A 19688-nucleotide genomic window follows, 5' to 3' on the forward strand; every position below is an offset into this window, starting at 1 on the left:
TTATTTTGGGGGGTTCCAAAGTCTTTGCAGATGGTGACTGCAGCCATGAAATTAAAACACACTTGTTCCTTGGAAGAAAAGTTATGACAAACCTAGACAGCATATTAAAAAACAGAATAGGAAAAGGAGTATGTCAAGGCTGTATATTATCACCCTGCTTATTTAACTTATATGCAGAGTACATCATGACGAATGCTGGGCTGGAAGAAGCACAAGCTGGAATCAAGATTGCCGGGAGAAATATCAATATCCTCAGCTATGCAGATGACACCACCCTTATGGCAGAAAGTGAAGAGGAACTAAAAAGCCTCTTGAAGAAAGTGAAAGTGGAGAGTGAAAAAGTTGGCTTAAAGCTCAACATTCAGAAAACGAAGATCATGGCATCTGGTCCCATCACTTCATGGGAACTAGATGGGGAAACAGTGGAAACAGTGTCAGACTTTATTTTTCTGGGCTCCAAAATCACTGCAGATGGTGACTGCAGCCATGAAATTAAAAGACGCTTACTCCTTGGAAGGAAAGTTATGACCAACCTAGATAGCATATTGAAAAGCAGAGACATTACTTTGCCAACAAAGGTCCATCTAGTCAAGGCTATGGTTTTTCCTGTGGTCCTGTATGGATGTGAGAGTTGGACTGTGAAGAAGGCTGAGCGCCAAAGAATTGATGCTTTTGAACTGTGGTGTTGGAGAAGACTCTTGAGAGTCCCTTGGACTGCAAGGAGATCCAACCAGTCCATTCTGAAGGAGATCAGCCCTGGGATTTCTTTGGAAGGAATGATGCTAAAGCTGAAACTCCAGTACTTTGGCCACCTCATGCGAAGAGTTGACTCATTGGAAAAGACCCTGATGCTGGGAGGGATTGGGGGCAGGAGGAGAAGGGGACGCCAGAGGATGAGATGGCTGGATGGCATCACTGACTCGATGGACATGAGTCTGAGTGAAATGCAGGAGTTGGTGATGGACAGGGAGGCCTGGCGTGCTGCAATTCATGGGGTCGCAAAGAGTTGGACATGACTGAGCAACTGAACTGAACTGAACTGAAGGAGATCAAACAAGTCAGTTCTAAAGAAAATCAACCCTGGATGGTCATTGGAAGGACTGATGCTGCAGCTGAAGCTCCAATACTTTGGGACCTGGTGCAGAGAGCTGACTCATTTGAAAAGACCCTGATGCTGGGAAAGACTGAAGGCAGGGGGAGAAGGGGGTGACAGAGAATGAGATGGCTGGGATGGCACCATCAACTCAACGGACATGACTGTGAGCAAACTCTTGGAAATAATGAAGGATAGGGAAGCCTGGCATGCTGCAGTTTATGGGGTCGCAATAGTTGGACATGACTGAATGACTGAAAAACAACACAGTAGATGGCCACTGAGTGATGAGTTCATTTTTTTCCATTCCAATCAAGATAGAAGGTCAGAAGCATTACTCATTCATCTGTGATCAACAACAATTTATACTTCTATGTTTTTGTCTCATTTTTTCTTTTGGGTTCCAAAGTCATTGCAGCTGGTGCCTGCAGCCATGAAATTAGAAGACACAATGCTTCTTGGAAGGAAAGCTATGGCAAACCTACACAGCATATTAAAAGCAGAAACATCACTTTGCTGACAAAGTTCCATAATGTCAAAGCTATGGTTTTACAGCAGTCATGAACGGATGTGAAAGTTGGATCCTAAAGAAGGCTGAGTGCCAAAGAATTTATTCTTTCGAATTGTGGTGTTGGAGAAGACTCTTGAAAGTCCCTTGGACAGCAAAGGAGATCAAACCAGTTAATCCTAAAGGAAAAAAACCCTGAATATTCATTGGAAGAACTGATTCTGAAGCTTAAGCTCCAATATTCTTCACCACCTGATGTGAAGAGTCGACTCATTGGGAAAGACCTTGATGCTGGGAAAGACTGAAGGCAAAAGGATAAGAAGGCAGCTGAAAATGAAATGGTTGGATAATATCACTGATTCAATGGACGTGAACTTGGGCAAACTCTGGAAGATAGTGAAGGATGGGGAGGCCTGTTGTGATGCAGTCTATGATGTTGCAACAAGTTGGACATGACTTAATGACTGAAAAAAAAAGTTAATATTTTATCCATGTCTGTCTTTATTGTCTTTATCCATGCTTATCCTTCTTTAATCTGAGAATATTCTAGGTCTTCCTGACTTCAATCCATAGTGCTAAATCATTTGATTTTCATTAGTTTCTTTGGCTATTTACTCCTCTGAGCATCTTGATCACCCTACATCCAAAACTGGCTTTTAGAGCTGCAATTCTAGTTGAACCAGTGCTGACCCTCATATTGGGTATCCAGGTATCCAGAAAGATACTAATCTTTATTTGAGCCAGTTGATAGTCCTCAAACATTGCATATAAACAAAGTGTTTTCTTCAATTGAGACTTTCTGATTGTAATAGAATCAACCCTTTGATTACCTTATCATTGCTCTTGAGATAAATAGCACAAGCACACACTCTTAATTTTATTTAAAAGACCCTTCATGTTCTGTCCTCTGTGTTCCCTTTCTTAAACCACTCCCTCCCTCTTATCTCCTTCTTCACTTAGTGATCCAGTTACAATGGCTTTGTCTCAGTAATCAAACGCACCACTAAACGCCAGTCAGTGGGCCGTATGTTGTGGAAGGCATCCCACATTAATTTTTTTAAAACACATCTCCAGTTGTGATGACAGTATAATTTTTATTTTTAAAAGTTATATTAGCTTTAATATTTCAGGTAACACTGGACATATGTAAATATCTGGAAGAGATAAAGTTTATAACAATGATACATCATTGCTTATTGAAGGAGCAAATATTCATTTCTTACCATGGGACCAACTCCAGTCAATAGAGGGTTTCTGAACTCTTCACTGAAATCAAAGCTGTGAAAACTCTGAGGTATGAAAGAGGTTGTAGAGTCATGTTCTTCAATCAGATTTTTATATATTTGTGTTTGAGGTCGAGCTAGGCCTTTCAGTATTATATAAAATCCATCATTTCCAATCACTGAAAGAAAACAAAACCAAACAAGATATACTATAGACCTTATTTCAAAGGTGCTTTGATGTATATGTGTCTGCAATACATATTACAATTGCTTCCCTTTGAGCAGATTTCTTTTTATTTATTCATTGACGGTGACTTTAGTGTAGCAGTTAGGCATCACAAAAATTTAGACAAATAGCAAAAATAACAAAGATATCTACACTTAGAATACTATTTGCTGACAGCTATTTAGAGTAATCAATCCCCTTATGGAACTGATACCTTCTAGGAAAGAATCGTGGTGACGTATCAAGATTAATAGGTTTAAGACAAAATGAGGAGAAAAGTGCCAGAAAAGCCCTTGAACCTTTTAAAATGTTTCTGTACCCTTCAAAAATGCCATTCTTTTTGTTTTATATAAGTAGCAGTTTATCACTAATAATTTTCATTTATCTTTGCTGTAGACAGGATGGATGACTCGTAGAACTGAGTAAAGAATATACTATGAAAAGAGAAATGGATCATTACTAGGAAAAATTTTTTGTTTTTTTTTTCAGTCTTTCTTCTATTCCATTTTCTAACTCTCCACAATTTGTCATCCAGCCCCACTACCTAAAGTTCAAATAGATGCCTGAAGGTCGGAAGGCTCATTCGCTAGTGAAGGTTTTGAACGAAATACAGATCACTTTTAGTTTTTCTGAAGCCTGTCACTTTGGAGAAGCACATCATGGGAACTGGATGATGTCGCTTCTTTTCTCTGTTATTTACATTACATGGCTCCAAAGGAGTACATTATTCAAGTGTGGTGCTTTGCTTACCATTTGCTTATTAACTTGTAAATAAAACCTTTACAAGTTGATTTTAATGGATACCTGCATTTCTTTCTTTTTATGCCGTATGACATGTCACCTGCTTGCCTTCTCTGCTTTTGTCTAAACTGAGTCCTTAATGGAGGGGATCTTTTGTACACCATCTGTACACCAGTTCAGTCCTTAATGGAGGGGATCTTTTGTACACCATCTGTACACCAGTTCAGTTCAGTCTCTCAGTCCTGTTGGACTCTTTGCAACCCCATGAACCGCAGCACGCCAGGCCTCCCTGTCCATCACTAACTGCTGGAGTCTACCTAAACCCATGTCCATTGAGTTGGTGATGCTAACCAACCATCTCATCCTCTGTCGTCCCTTCTCCTCCTGCCCTCAGTCTTTCCCAGCATCAGGGTCTTTTCCAATGAGACAGCTCTTCCCATCAGGTGGACAAAGTATTGGAGCTTCAGCTTCAACATCAGTCCATCCCATGAACATTCAGGACTAATCTCCTTTAGGGTGGACTGGTTGGATCTCCTTGCAGTCCAAGGGACTCTCAAGAGTCTTCTCCAACAACACAGTTCAAAAGCATTAATTCTTCAGCGCTCAGCTTTCTTTATAGTCCAACTCTCACATCCATATATGACCACAGGAAAAACCATAGCCTTGACTAGATGGACCTTTGTTAGCAAAGTAATGTCTCTGCTTTTTAATATGCTGTCTAGGTTGGTCATAACTTTTCTTCCAAGGAATACACATCTTTTAATTTCATGGCTGCAATCACCATCTGCAGTGATTTTGGAGCCCAGAAAAATAAAGTCAGCCACCGTTTCCACTGTTTCCCCATCTATTTGTCATGAAATGATAGGACTGGATGCCATGATCTTAGTTTTCTGAATGTTGAGCTTTAAGCCATCTGTACATGGTGACTATAAAATAGTGCTTTTCTTTAATCTTCATTAAAGCAAACATTGTGTTTCTCTGGATGCCTTAGTTTAAAATAAATACTTCCCAGATAGCGCAATATCATTTCTTATTAAACATCTAATCTGTGTGACTAAGGCACTGTAGAAATATTGCTTTAAAAAATACTTATATTTTATTTTTGGCTCTGCTGAATCTTTACTGTGGCCCACAGGTTCAACATTCAGAAAACTAAGATCATGGCATCTGGTCCCATCACTTCATGGCAAATAGAAACAGTGGAAACAGTGGCAGACTTTATTTTTGGGGGCTCCAGAATCACTCCAGATGGTGATTGCAGCCATGAAATTAAAAGACACTTACTCCTTGGAAGAAAATTATAACCAACCTAGACAGCATATTAAAAAGCAGAGACATTACTTTGCCAACAAAGGTCCATCTAGTCAAGGCTATGGTTTTTCCAGTGGTCATGTGTGGATGTGAGAGTTAGACTATAAAGAAAGCTGAGTGGCACAGAATTGATGCTTTTGAACTGTGGTGTTGGAGAAGACTCTTGAGAGTCCCTTGGACTGCAAGGAGATCCAACCAGTCCATCCTAAAGGAGATCAGTCCTGGGTATTCATGGGAAGGACTGATGTTGAAGCTGAAGCTCCAATACTTTGGCCACCTCATGGAAAGAGCTGACTCATTGGAAAAGACCCTGATGCTTGGAAAGATTGAAGGTGGTAGGAGAAGGGGACGACAGAGGATGAGATGGTTGGATGGCATCACCGATTCAATGGACATGGGTTTGGGTGAACTCCGGGAGTTGGTGATGGACAGGGAGGCCTGGCGTGCTGCAGTCCATGGGGTCGCAAAGAGTCAAACACAACTGAATGACTGAACTGAACTGAACAGGTTCTCTGTTGCAGTGAATTCTCTTGTGGGACGTGAATGCTATAGCGTGTGGGCTTCAGTGGTTGCGGCCTGAGGGTTTCAGCGGTTGCGTTAGGTGAGCTTTGTTGTCTTGTACCATGTGGGGTCTTCCTGAAGCAGGGTTCAGACACATGTCCCCTGCATTGGTAGGCAGACTCTTAACCAGTGAACCACCAGTGAAGTCTGAAACATTGTTTTATAATAGCTTTCATGTGGGCTGTATAAGAAAAAACACCTTTCATTTCCCAGAGATGCTTACTTGTGTGGTCACATGATCATTCTGATTAATAAAACATTGAGAGGATTTTTGCTTTCCAAATATGCACATCACCCCTGTTTCCCTGCTAGAATGGGTGTCAGATATTTGAGCTGAGGAAAATGCGAGGAGAATCTCAGAGGCTTCACCTCACGTCTTTAAGCTACTGTCCTGTAACATAAATACAAATAAATCTGAAAAATGTTAGAAACTAATGTCCTCTAGTTCTTTGTTACTCACAGCTGAACACAATTTCTGTGTGAATATTGTTGGAATTTCACTGAATTCTATTCACAAAACATGTTCACCTTACTGATGAAGGCCAGTCTTCAGTCCTATGGAAGAAATTTTCCTTTTCCTTCATCCTTGGCCCAGTGACAGTGAATCTAACTAAATAAATTCTGCTTGAAATGTATTGATTTTTATATTACATTTTAAAAATATTTATGATATTAAGGAGGCCTTAAGAGTTCAAGCAGTCTAAGGAATTTGGTTGTGTCTTACTCTTTGTGACCCCATGGTCTGTAGTCCACCAGGCTCCTCTGTCCATGGGATTCTCCAGGCAAGAATACTGTAGTGGGTTGCCATTTCCTCCTCCAGGGAATCTTCCTGACTCAGGGATCACTCAGGTCTCCCGCATTACAGGCAAATTCTTTACCATCTGAGCCACCAGGGAAGCCCAAATAAGGAGTTTAAGTAATATAGGGACTTTGAGATCCATGGAAAATATTTTTGGTCAGAAAATATCTCATCAGTACCCAAATTATACTTATTTAAAAACCAGTCAAACGAAGCCATTGTGGAAGCTGCTAACTCCATTTATATAAAGGATGATAGCTGTATTTGAAATGGCAAAGAGGAGCTCTATTTTAAAAGAAAATATTTTATTAATATTAGGTAGATATAATTTTCTCTTTTTTATTGAGATATAGCTGATGTTCAATATTATGTAAGTTTCAGATATACAACATAGTGACTCATTCTTTAAAGGTTATATTCCATTTCTATTTACTATAAAATATGGTTATATTCCAAGAGAAGAAAATGGCAAACCACTCCAGTCCTCTTGCTTGGAAAATCCCATGGATGGAGGAGCCTGGTGGGCTACAGCCCATGGGGTTGCAGGGGGTCGGACACGACTGAGTGACTTCACTTCACTCACTTCATACTTTATCACTGGAGAAGGAAATGGCAACCCACTCCAGTCCTCTTGCCTGGAGAATCCCATGGACGGAGGAGCCTGATGGGCCATGCTCCATGGAGTCGCAGAGAGTTGGACACGACTGAAGTGACTGAGCATGCATGGTTATATGCCATGTATTGTACTGACTATAAATCCTGGCAGTGTATTTATTTTATACAAGGTAATTTGTACTTCTAAATCCTCTACCCTACCTTATCCTACTCCTCTCTTCTTTTTTATCCCCACTGGTAACCACCAGTTTGTTCTCTATATATGTGAGCCTGTTTCCTTTTTGTTATAGTCCCTAGTTTGTTTTATTTTTTGGATATTACATATAGGTGATATCATATAACTGTCTTTCCAACTCTGACTTATTTCACTCAACATAATAACTTCTAAGTCTATCCAGGTTGCTACAAATGGCAAAATATGATTTCTATGGCTGAATAGTATTCAGTCTTATTTCTTCATCCTTCTGTAGATGGACACTTGTGTTCCTTCCGTATCTCGGCAGTTGTAAATACTGTTGCTATGAATACTGGGTGCATGTTCAAATTCGTGCTTTTGATTTCTTTGGATGAATACCCAGAAATGGGACTGCAGGGTCTTATACTAGTATTTTGAGAAGCCTCCATACTGCTTTCCACAGTGGCTGCACCATTTTGCATTCTTACTAACAGCCAACAAAGGTTTCCTTTTCTCCACATCCTTGCCAACATTTGTCATTTCTGGTCTTCGATGACAGCCATTCTAGCATAGTGGCTCTCTGTGTTATCTGACATATGGCGTAGTAACAGGTGTAACATAGAGTCCCACTCTGGTTTTAATTTGCACTCCCCTATTCCCCTGACATGAGATTGACCATCTTTTCCTGTGCTTGTTGAGCATTTGTATGTATTCTTTGAAAAATATCTATTCAGCTCATTTTTAATTGAGTTGATTATGTTTTTGATGTTGAGTTGTATGAGTTGTTTAAATATTTTGGATATTAACTCCATTTATATAAAAATCACATTACTTGCAAAAAATTTTTCCCATTAAATAAGTTGTCTTTTTGTCAATGGTTTCCTCGTCTGTGCGAAAGCTTTTACATTTAATTGGGTTCCATTTGTTTATATTTACTTTTATTTCCTCTGCTTTAGGAAATACACTCAAAAAATATTGCTACAATTAATATCAAAGACTGTTTGGTTTATGTTGTCTTCTAGGAGTTTTATGGTTTCCAGTCTTACCTTTAGGTCTTTAGGTAGATACCATTTTAAATGATTTACTACATAATGATAATTTTTTCTTTTCAAAAAAAGATACTATAGATGGATCAAGTACTGGTTTAGGAAGTTTGTATTTAGTCCCATTTTTGCATCCATTATGTATTCTTGGGAGAATCATGTATTTCTAAGTTCAATTTCCAATTCAGAAATCATCATGCTAAGTCAAATTATCTACATATATTATATTTTTTTATTTTTCCAATATTCAGTGAAACAGTGAAATATATTTTTATGTTGCTGAATTTACTATTCAAGTTTAAATAAATTAGAATTTCAAAACTATATAAATAACCAAATTTTACCAATAAAAAGATTACTTAAAAAATTTTTGGATAGCTTTAATAAACTTTTAGAAATACAGATGAAAAAGACTTACCTAATTACAATATTTGAATTAGTCAACAATACTTAAAACCCCATATTAAATCTCCAGAAACTTTTTTCAATGTTTCTCCGCACTTCAGGGTTCCAGTTTCATTTCTACCTTCCTCCCACCCAAGAGGATTCCCAGGCAGTATTGCGGTAGAGATCCACCTGCCAACGCAGGAGACATGAGAGACGCAGGTTCGGTCCCTGGGTTGGGCAGATCCCCTAGAGAAGGAAATGGCAACCCACTGCAGGATTCTTGCCTGGAAAATTCCACGGACAGAGGAACCTGGCGGGCTATAGTCCCTTGGATCTCAAAGAGTCGGACATAACGAAGCACACATGCACGCCCTATCCAAGAGACATTTGGGAGGTTTTGAGAAAATTAACGTAACTTTCATGGATGAATCTTTATGACCCACGGAGAACGCCTTAGTTGCAGCGAAAGCACATGTGCACTTTAGAATCAATATACATTCTTCAAGGCCTCGTTTGCCTTTAAGAGAGCCATAGTCTTTACGGTAAGGTTAAATATTTTATTACTTCTATTGTAAGAGCATATTGTTCGAATTATGGTTAATTTATATACGGGGAAGGTGCCCATTAAATTTTTCATGAGATGTAACTACTATGGTTTTATATGCTATGAGAAATTTAAGCCACCACAGAAAATAAAGTCTATGCACGCTAAGATTTGTTTAAGGTTTAGTAATCTAAACATATTTTTCAGCATTAAAAATAAATACAATATTTTAAAATGAGGAGCTATGGAGTTTTTGTGATATAACCTCTTAGAAAGTAAGACTAAAAGGGAATAAATTGAAAGAAATAGCAGAGAAGTAACATTAAGACTTAATGGACTTCAAGTAAAGAAAAGGGCAAAATTGACATATATGTATTAAGAGACAAAAATCCCTATATCAATAATTTCATAGCAATGTTGCAATGTTAATTTAGAGGTAGATATTAACAAAACTTTTATCTATGATCCAATTCCATATTAGCCATTAAATTGGATTCTCTTCTAAGCTAATTTTCTTAGCTTTCTGAACTTTAGTTTGCCAGTCTTAAAAATGCCCTCTGCCTGGGCCATAAAATGAGATCCAGTGGGAAACTCTTGGGATTGATTAAACTAAGTAAACTATATCTATATAGCATATAGAGTTTACCATATGTACTATATATATATAAAGTATTTTATTATAGTAGCATAAATAATCTTTAATATAATGATCGTCATATAGTACTCATGTTTTTAGTACCATTTTCACCTAAGCTAGAAATATATATGTGTATTATTCAGTATTTGAAATCAAGAAATTGCTGCTCTTGTTAATATTTTATTGTTTAAGAAAACAATTCATGAGAGGCTAAGTGAGTAGGAAGCTGCCTTAAATGATGAAACTATAAAAAATCCTATGATCAGAAAAGAGACCAGAAGGTGCAAACAGCTGTGCAGAATTACAAGAAAAAAACCAAAGCCTTAGCAGCAGATTGAAAGTCAGCAGCCTGGTGATGAGAGGTTACTAGGGGGAATACTTTAAATAACAGCAGAGGGAGGGAAGTGCACACATGAATAAAGAAAAAGGGAAAAGAAAGACACCTGGCTGGACCTGTTTTGTTTTGTTTTGTTTTAGAGTTGGAGGAACAAAGATTTACGAAGGTCAGATATTTAATGAGTTGACTGCTTTGGTAGTGAAACACAAATGAGTTGCCAGAATGAGATGTCTTAAAAACTCAAGAGAAGGGTTGTTGCGCATGTAGGTGTAAACACAGATAATAAAATGTCTGAAAGCACTACTGAAATGAATTGCAAAGTCTTATTTAACATAAATCTTCACATTTTAAAGTTGGTCTTTGTTAAGTAATGAAAGTTCATATTTTATCGGTTTTCACACAAGTCATTACAATACCTGGAGAATACAGTCCTTGCTTCTAATTTTAGTTTTAAAACCTTTTATAAAAAACTAAGAGCTACTCACAAACACTAGCACATAAATATACATTCATTGTGGAGAATTCAACACAAAATATATGTGGATTTTTTTTTTTAATGTTGGCAATTTGATCTCTGATTCCTCTGCCTTTTTAAAATCATCTTGAACGTTGGGAAGTTCTCGGTTCATGTACTGTTGAAGCCTGGCTTGAAGGATTTTGAGCATTACTTTGCTAGTGTGTGAAACGAGCACAATTGTACCGTAGTTTGAAGGTTCTTTGGCATTTTGCCTTCCTTTGGGACTGGAATGAAAACTGACCTTTTCCAGTCCTGTGGCTATTGATGATTTCCAAATTTTCTGGCATATTGAGTGAAGCAACATCTTCTTTTACAGCATCATCTTTTAGGATTTGAAATAGTTCAGCTGTAATTCCATCATCTCTACTAGTTTTGTTCATAGTAGTACTTCCTAAGGTCCACTTGACTTTACACTCCAGGGTGTCTGGCTCTAGGTGAGTGATCACATCATCATGGATATCCATGCCATTAAGACCTTTTTTCTACAATTCTGTGTATCTTTGCCACCTCTTCTTAATTGTATCTGTTTCTGTTAGGTCCTTGCCATTTCTACCCTTTATTGTGCCCATCTGTATATGAAATTTTCCCTTGGTATCTCTAATTTTCTTGAAGAGATCTCTAGTCTTTCCCATTCTATCATTTTCTTCTTTCTTTTCATAGTTCATCTAGAAAGGCTTTCTTTTCTCTCCTTGCTGTTCTCTAGAACTCTGCATCAGTTGGGCATTTTTTTTCCTTTTTCCTCTGCCTTTTACTTCCCTTCTTTTCTCAGCTATTTGTATGGCCTCCTCAGACAGCCATTTTGCCTTCTTGGATTTCTTTTTCTCTTGAATGGTTGTGGTCACTGCCTCCTTTACAATGTTGCAAACCTCCATCCATTGTTCAGGTACTCTGTCCATCAGATCTAATCACTTAAATGTATGTGTCACTTCTATTGTATAATCATAAGGGATTTGATTTAGGTCCTACCTGAATGGCCCAGTGGTTTTCCACACTTTCTTCAATTTAAGTCTGAAAGTTGCACTAAGGAGCTCATGATCTGAGTCACAGTCAGCTCCAAGTCTTGTTTTGGCTGACTTTATACAGTTTCTTGGAGAAGGCAATGGCACCCCACTCCAGTACTCTTGCCTGGAAAATCCCATGGAACGAGGAGCCTGGTAGGCTGCAGTCCATGGGGTTGCTAAGAGTCGGACACGACTGAGCGACTTCACTTTCACTTTTCACTTTCATGCATTGGAGAAGGAAATGGCAACCCACTCCAGTGTTCTTGCCTGGAGAATCCCAGGGACGGGGGAGCCTGGTGGGCTGCTGTCTGTGGGGTCGCAGAGTCGGACACGACTGAAGCGACGTAGCGGCATACAGTTTCTCCATCTTTGTCTGCAAAGGACATAATCAATCTGATTTCAGTACTGACCAGCTGGTGATGCCTATATGTAGAGTTGTCTCTTGTGTTGTTGGAAGAGGGTGTTTGCTATGACCAGTGTGTTCTCTTGACAAAATTGTTAGCCTTTGCCCTGCTTCATTTTGTACGCCAAACAGGTGTCAAACTCGCCTGTTATTCCAGGTATCTCTTGACTTCCTACTTTTGCATTCTAATCCCCTATGAAGAAAAGAACATTTTGTGTGTGTGTGTGTGTGTGTGTGAGTTCTAAAAGTTCTTGTAGGTCTTTATGGACTTCTTCCGCACGAGTTATTGGGGCATAGATTTGGATTACTGTGATATAGAATGGTTACCTTGGAATCAAACTGAGATCATTCTGTCACTTTTGAGATTACACCCATGTACTGCATTTTGGACTCTTCTGTTGACTATGAGGTTTACTCCATTCCTTCTAAGGGATGCTTTCCCCTAGTAGATATGATGGTCATGTGACTTAAATTAAATCCCATCCATTTTAGTTCACTGATTCCTAAACTGTCGATGTTCACCCTTGCCATCTGCTGTTTGACCACATCCAGTTTACCTTGATTTATTCAACACTGTTCTTTCAGCACTGGAGTTACTTTCACCACCTGATACAGCCACAAGTGGGTGCCATTTCTGCTTTGGATCCGCCTCTTCATTTTTTCTGGATCTATTTCTCGGCTATTCCCTAATAGCATACTGGATACCTACTGACCTGGGAGGCTCATCTTTCAGTGTCATATGTTTTTGCCTTTTCATAATTTTCTAATAGGTATTAAACAAATGCAAAAGAATAATGTTTAAATCTGTTGGTTTAGGTGTGTGTGTGTGACTCTATGTGTGTGTTTATTTATATGCCACCACCCCAAAATATTAACATATAAAATGCTTCTATTAATGCATCCATCATATCCCTGGTCAAGGCACTAGAAATTAAAATGGGAAACTTAACTAAAATTTGTCTGAAGTTTTTTTTGTTTTTTTTTTTTTCCCTCAATATCTGGGTCAGTCAACTACTTAGACTTATTTGACAAATAAGTACTGTCTTAACTATGAAAATCAATGCTAGATTGTTATTGAATATGTGTGTCAATGAATGGTTTTCAAAGTGTGGTTCCCAGACTAGCAGAAACCCCTGAAATGTTATTGGAAATGCAAATTAAGCTTCATCCTAAATCTACTGAATCAGAAACCTTAGGTGCTAAGCACAGCAACACATCTCAGTGAGTCCTGAGGGATTCTGATACATGTTCAAAAGGGAGAAACACCATTGTAGACCTTTAAAATCTAATTACCAAAATGTGAAGTGTTATTTGTTTCACTACGTATAACTTTACAAATGATAGACATCCAAACAGTACACTCTAGCATGTCAAGTGAAATTAAGATTACTCTGACGGAAAACTCAACATAGTGACACACGGTTTGTCTTGCCAAATTTTCCTCCAGATTATTCAGTTTACCTGTGCTGCCTTTTATCCAGGTTTCAGAAATGACATTCTTACTAAGTATTTTCAGATGCTCATCAAGTAGTTGAGAGGTTAAATCTGGAATCGTTTTCAGCATCTTCCACACAATGTTGTGTTCAGATGGAGTCCTATGAATGGGCCTTAAAATAAAAAAGGTTGCATATTAAGAGACTATAGCATAAGTACAAAGAAACAGACCAAAAAATTCTTGATTTTTGAGTTTCCAAGTTTGTTTATTCTTGTTTTTAAAATGATTGTTAAAGACTAAGTGATAGTGTTCTCTTTTGTCTTAATAATCTTTAAAATGTGTTCTTTCAAGATAAAGATGCACCTCCATGAAACTTTAAACTATAGGGTATTAAATAGTGCATTTACCTATTTAATAGAAAACTCAATGTTTCAGTTTTAAGATTATATCTCTCATTATTAGTCATTATAATAATAATACCTTTTTAGACAGTAAAATGATTGATGTTTTAGCTATTATTTATTCTTTATTCTTTAAAATGCTATTACAGTCACAGCAAATGAATCTATAATTTAACATTTGAGAATATAAATGTTAAGTTGAAAGATGCATGTGTAATTTTAAATAAAACACAGTTATCCTATGATAAATGATATTTATTTACTTTTCATTCAGTTCAGTTGCTCAGTCATGTCCAACTCTTTCCAACCCCATGGACTGCTGCACTCCAGGCTCCCTGTCCTTTATTATCTCCCTGAGTTTGCTCAAATTCACATCCCTTGAGTCAATGATACCATCCAACCATTTCATCCTCTGTCACCCCCTTCTCCTCTTGCCTTCAATCTTTCCCAGAATCAGGGTCTTTTCAAATGAGTCAGTTCTTTGCATCAGGTGGTCAAAGTATTGGAGCTTCAGCTTCAGCATGAGTCCTTCCAACACTCAGGACTGATTTCCTTTAGGATTGACTGGTTTGATCTCCTTGCTGCCCGAGGGGCTCTCAAGAGTCTTCTGCAACACCACAGTTCAAAAGCATCAATCCTTCAGCGCTCAGCTTTCTTTATAGTCCAGCTCTCACATCCATACATGACTACTGGAAAAACCACAGCTTTGACTATACGGACCTTTGTCAGTAAAGTAATGTCTCTGCTTTTTAATATGCTGTCTAGATTGGTCATAGCTTTTCTTCTAAGGAGAAAACATGTTTTAATTTCATGGCTGAAGTCACCACCTGGGGTGATTTTGGAGTCAAAGAAAATAGTCTGTCACTGTTTCCATTGTTTCCCCATCTATTTGCCATGAAGTGATGGGACCGGATGCCATGATCTTAGCTTTCTGAATGTTGAGTTTTAAGCCAACTGTTTCACTCTCCTCTTTCAGTTTCATCAAGAGGCTCTTTAGTTCCTCTTCACTTTCTGCCATAAGGATGGTGTCATATGCATATCTGAGCTTATTGATAGTTCTCCTGGCAATCTTGATTCCAGTTTTGCTTCTTCCAGCCCAGGGTTTCTCATGATGTACTCTGCATAGAAGTTAAATAAGTAGGAGGACAATATGCAGCCTTGATGTACTCCTTTACCAATTTTGAACCAGTCTGTTGTTCCATGTCCAGTTCTAACTGTTGCTTCTTGATCTATATACAGATTTCTCAGGAGGCAAGTAAGGTGGTCTGGTATTCCCATCTCTTTAAGAAATATTCTTAAGAAATAGTTTTGAGTAAACTAACACCCCATTTAACATCATTTAAAACTGTGTAATTCAGATGCAATAATAAAGAACTAGTATTCAGAAATGGCATGATATTATAACCAAATCCTGAAGTAAATGTCATTGATTAGCAATGAAACAGTGGATGAAAAGGAAATAATATCACAGATTTTAAAAACAGACATATGTTTTTATTGTTAAAACATTTGATATGGTAATTGCCTGCAATAATTTGAAAGATAGACCAAGTGCCTAGGAAACCTGTAGCTTCTCTGATAATAGTTGGGCAAAGCCAGAAAGTTACTGGGTTTTGTTAGCTCAGAGTTAGTTATATTATAATAATTCATGCAGCCATGAATTACTACCTGGGTAAAATTGACCAGTTATCAAGCTAAATGAAAAGGATTAGAGAAGATTCAGAAATGAATCATGTTGTTAGATATATATATAATAGCCACATCTACCAATACGGATGAGTAGCCTAACATTTTTCATCAAATTGGAAATATTTGGCTATTCTCTCTTCAAATATTCTCTCTCATTTGTTCTCTCCCTCTGGGATTCTCATTGTGTTGATTCTGGTATACTTGGTGATGTCCCACGGGTCTCGAGGCTCTGTTCATCCTTTTCATTCTTATTTTTTCTGTTCTTCTGACTGGATCATCTTAATATATACATCTTCTTGAAGTTTATCAAACTTTCCTTCTGCCAGAGCTAATCTATTGTTGAGCCCTTATAGTGAAGTTTTTATTTGTTACTGTACTTTTAAACTCCATAATCTGTATTTGTATCTTTTTTGTAATTTCTTTTAGCGATATTATCTATGTGGTGAGACATTATTATTCTCATGAGTGGGTGAAAGCGTTAGTCACTCAGTCATGTCCAACTCTTTGCAATCCCTTGGACTGTAGCCTGCCAGACTTCTCCGTCCACGAAATCCTGCAGGGAAAAATACTGGAGTGAGTTGCGATCTCCTCCTCCAGGGAGTCTTCCCAACCCAGGGAATGAATCCGGGTCTCCTGAATTGCAGGCGGATCCTTTAATGTCTAAGCCACCAGGGTGTATGCCCTACGTGTGTGTGTGCTTAGTCGCTCAGTCGTTTCTGATTCCTTGCAACCCCATGGACTGCAGCCCGCCAGGCTCCTCTGTCCATGGGACTCTCCAGGCAAGAATACTGGAGTGGGTTGCCATTCCTTCCTCCAGGGGATCTTCCCAATCCAGGAATTGAACCTAGGTCTCCCGCACTGCAGGCGAATTCCTTACCATCAGAGCCATAGTGTGCAGCTAACTCTCTGTTCATTTCACTTATTCATCTAATACTTGTTTGGAGATTTTCTTAAATGCCTGAACTATTAAGTCACCCAACTTTTGCCAATGGGGAGGCTGTTTTCATGTTCTACTTTAATTCATTAGATACAGGTTCCTTTATTTCTTTGAACCTCTTCCTAATGGTAGATTTAAAATCTTCGTCTACTAAGTCTAACATTTGAATCTTCTAAGGGCATTGTTTGTTCTTGGCTGCTTTTTTCCCTACAAATGGGAGACACGTGTTATCTCTTTGCATGTCTTATAATTTTTGTTTAAAATTGAACGGTTTGGATAATGTTGCAAATCTGAAGTAACTTTTCCCCTCCTTCCCAGGGCCAAATAACAGCAAAACCCTATGAATGTGGCTTTTCCAGGACACTGCTAAGCAAGTCAGTGTAGCAGTGATCTGGTAGTGGGTTTTTAAGGTGCTTCTGAACAATCTGTCTTCCCAGAAGCTGCAAGGCTGCCAGTTTCCAAGACCATCACAGAATTGGAGATGGAAGGGTTAAAATAGGTCAAGATAAAAAGCTACAAATTCTGCTGTTTGTCTTGAATAAATGCTCCTCATTTTGTTGCATGCATTTGATTAATTTCAGAGTTCTGAAAAAAAATTTGACAGTTTTTGCCAATATTGCATTGCTTGTATAGAGGAGCAGATATACAGAGGTCCTCATTTTGCCTTTCTAGGAGACCTGTACTCCATGCTGAACCTTAAATTCTCCGATTGAGAGCAACACCCCTAATTTCCTCCCACAGCACAAAGTCAGCATAGATTTCACTCACTTAATGACAAGCAGTAGGAAGTACATGTGGCCCTGGTGGGTGGGACAATCAAAAACATTTGGAAAATAATATTACTAACAGAAGGCATTAAAAGAAATAAAGTTTAAAAGTCTGGAAGTCATCCCAAAATTATAACTATTAGTTTGATTTAAAAAAAAAAAAAAAAGAATGGGCTTATAATTTACATATTCTGACTGAAAATGAAAACAGTTTCTTTTCTTCAACTAACATAATCTTACTCTGGAAATCCTATTTCTGATAAATAGGATTTATATATTCCTACTTTTCAGTTTAATTCTGTCTTTCCTACCCAAGCACTCAAGAATTTTCAAATATTTGGAATGTCGTGCTTGGAAAATGAGAAAACAAGAGAGGGGCTGTAAGTCGCCTCTGGGCTCCGATTACCGCTGCGCCTGCCTCACTTGCGCTGCCCCGTGGGCACCTGTCTTTAGGGCGTCTGCGGCTACACCCTGACAAATGATGAAATCCCCCCAACATTTTTCAGCGCAGTCTCACACACACCCTTGCGTTTACTATCCTCAAAATGTTGGAATAAGATATTCAGTTCTGAAAACCTGACCTTCACTTCCTCTCTCTAAACTGGACTTTTCTCTTTCAACCTCTACATTTCTCTTCTGGCAGGAACTTTTACACACATCATACCCACTCCTTCTTACCACATCTTCCTGATCTACTCTGAATGTAGAAAAACTTCAGTGAAAGAAACCAGATAGACAAAAAGCAGACATTCATATATTGAGAGATGCTTCAAAAACTACAGTGTTCAAACTAGTACCACTAAATAGGGAGTTGTTTAATACTGCCATTCTTATCATTATCATTGTTAAGAATTATCAGGCCACTTGCAGTGGTGTTAAAAAAAGATTATCCCCTTTGCATGTTCATTTACTCATCTTTATTTCTATTTCTAGCCCCAATTCCAGCTGGTGACAAAAAGCACCATCTTAATATATTCCAAGTATTTCAGGCATTGCAGTTGCAAGCAAAATAATGATGTGATTTCTCTTCCATGCCTTGCTCTCCTGGCGATCATCTCAAACTTAGGAGCTTAGAAAGAGCCATGATAAGTAGGCCTGTGGCTTCTGATCACCAGCACCTGCATGCCACTGGCATCTGCTGAATTCTGTTATGTGTAGCCATTGGCATTCACACTAGCATTCCCTGAACCTCTGTTTGTTTCAAGTTATAGGGACACATGATCTATACTGTGTAAAACTCTTGTTAACCTGTTGACTTTTTCACTGTCCACTAATTCATCATACTTCGTGCTGGTGAGAAGAGAGTTTGATCATTTTAGAAAACCTATCTGTGGCTGTGGGAAAGTGGTTAGTGTTCTCTTACGGTCTCTATACTCCTAACACTAATTTACTTAGATGTGTAGATGAAATGGAGCTTCTGCATTTTTTTTCAATTAATCTAGCTTTCCTAATAATCCCTAATTCACTAGGTTGAAGAGTAAAATAAGCAAAATTTCTTGCACTTGTTTATCAATATGACATCTTCTAGTCAATTTAAATATTGAGACTACACAAAGTTTAACTTCCAACACTGGCAGACTCACGTGGCCTTTTTAAAAAGATTTAGACTCTTTCATAAAAGTGCTTGTCTTCCATTGTTACTCCACTCACAACTCTTCTCCCCAAGAGGGGATTCAAGCATATAAGAGGATTGACTGGGCCCTTGTAGCAGTGGCTAGAAAAGCAGTTAGACTCCATGTGCAGAAAATTTTGTTGAAGAAATATTATAAGTTAAATTAAAAGACACATAAATAGAGCCATTTAACTCGAGTAGGATGCTTGCCAATAAAATTGTAGTAAATCAGAACATGCAGGTGCAAGTAAATGGAGAGAGCAGCGGTGGAAAATGTTATATGAAGCAATATTTAAACTAAAAAAGAGGTTTGCTTCCTTAAGGACACATAGTTAAGGATGATTAAAAAGAAATTGAAATACTAAAATATGCTAAGTGAAGAACAAATCATTCTAACACTCAATTACACACACACACACACATAACAACAACAAAACTTGCAAAATATTTCCTGGAATCAGATTTCAGGAGGAATGCTAATTGCAAGAAAAATGTATTAAGGAAGAGTTGCCAGAAGGCCCATGAAGTGCTCTAAAATTGAAAGTAAACTTCAGAGAGGCTGATTAACTTTTTCTTCTCAGTGACTTATAAACATCAAAGAAAATATCTTTAGGTCCTGTCATAAAACAATTAATTTTTAATTGGAAATGAAGATATTTGTTGGACAGAGCTGATTCATATAGTTAAAAAGCTGTCAAATTAAAGAGGAATTGAGATTATTCTGTC

General features: G+C 38.1%; 1 protein-coding gene across 3 annotated transcripts in view; it reads right to left on the reverse strand.

Annotated features, from left to right (window-relative positions):
• The window catches only part of CNBD1 (cyclic nucleotide binding domain containing 1), a 496885-nt gene that overhangs the window by 220912 nt on the left and 256285 nt on the right, over positions 1 to 19688 (reverse strand). For all 3 annotated transcript variants that reach the window (XR_009740949.1, XM_061439433.1, XM_061439432.1), the window contains 2 exons: positions 13583 to 13728; positions 2825 to 3003 (listed from right to left, as the gene is read on the reverse strand). Coding sequence is in view for 2 of the 3 variants with exons in the window: in XM_061439433.1 (XP_061295417.1) it covers positions 2825 to 3003; positions 13583 to 13728 (325 nt within the window). In the remaining variant the exon portion in view is untranslated. The remainder of the gene's footprint in view (positions 1 to 2824; positions 3004 to 13582; positions 13729 to 19688) is intronic.

This window comes from Bos javanicus, chromosome 14, assembly GCF_032452875.1.
Source record: "Bos javanicus breed banteng chromosome 14, ARS-OSU_banteng_1.0, whole genome shotgun sequence".
Classification (NCBI taxonomy): Eukaryota; Metazoa; Chordata; class Mammalia; order Artiodactyla; family Bovidae; genus Bos; species Bos javanicus.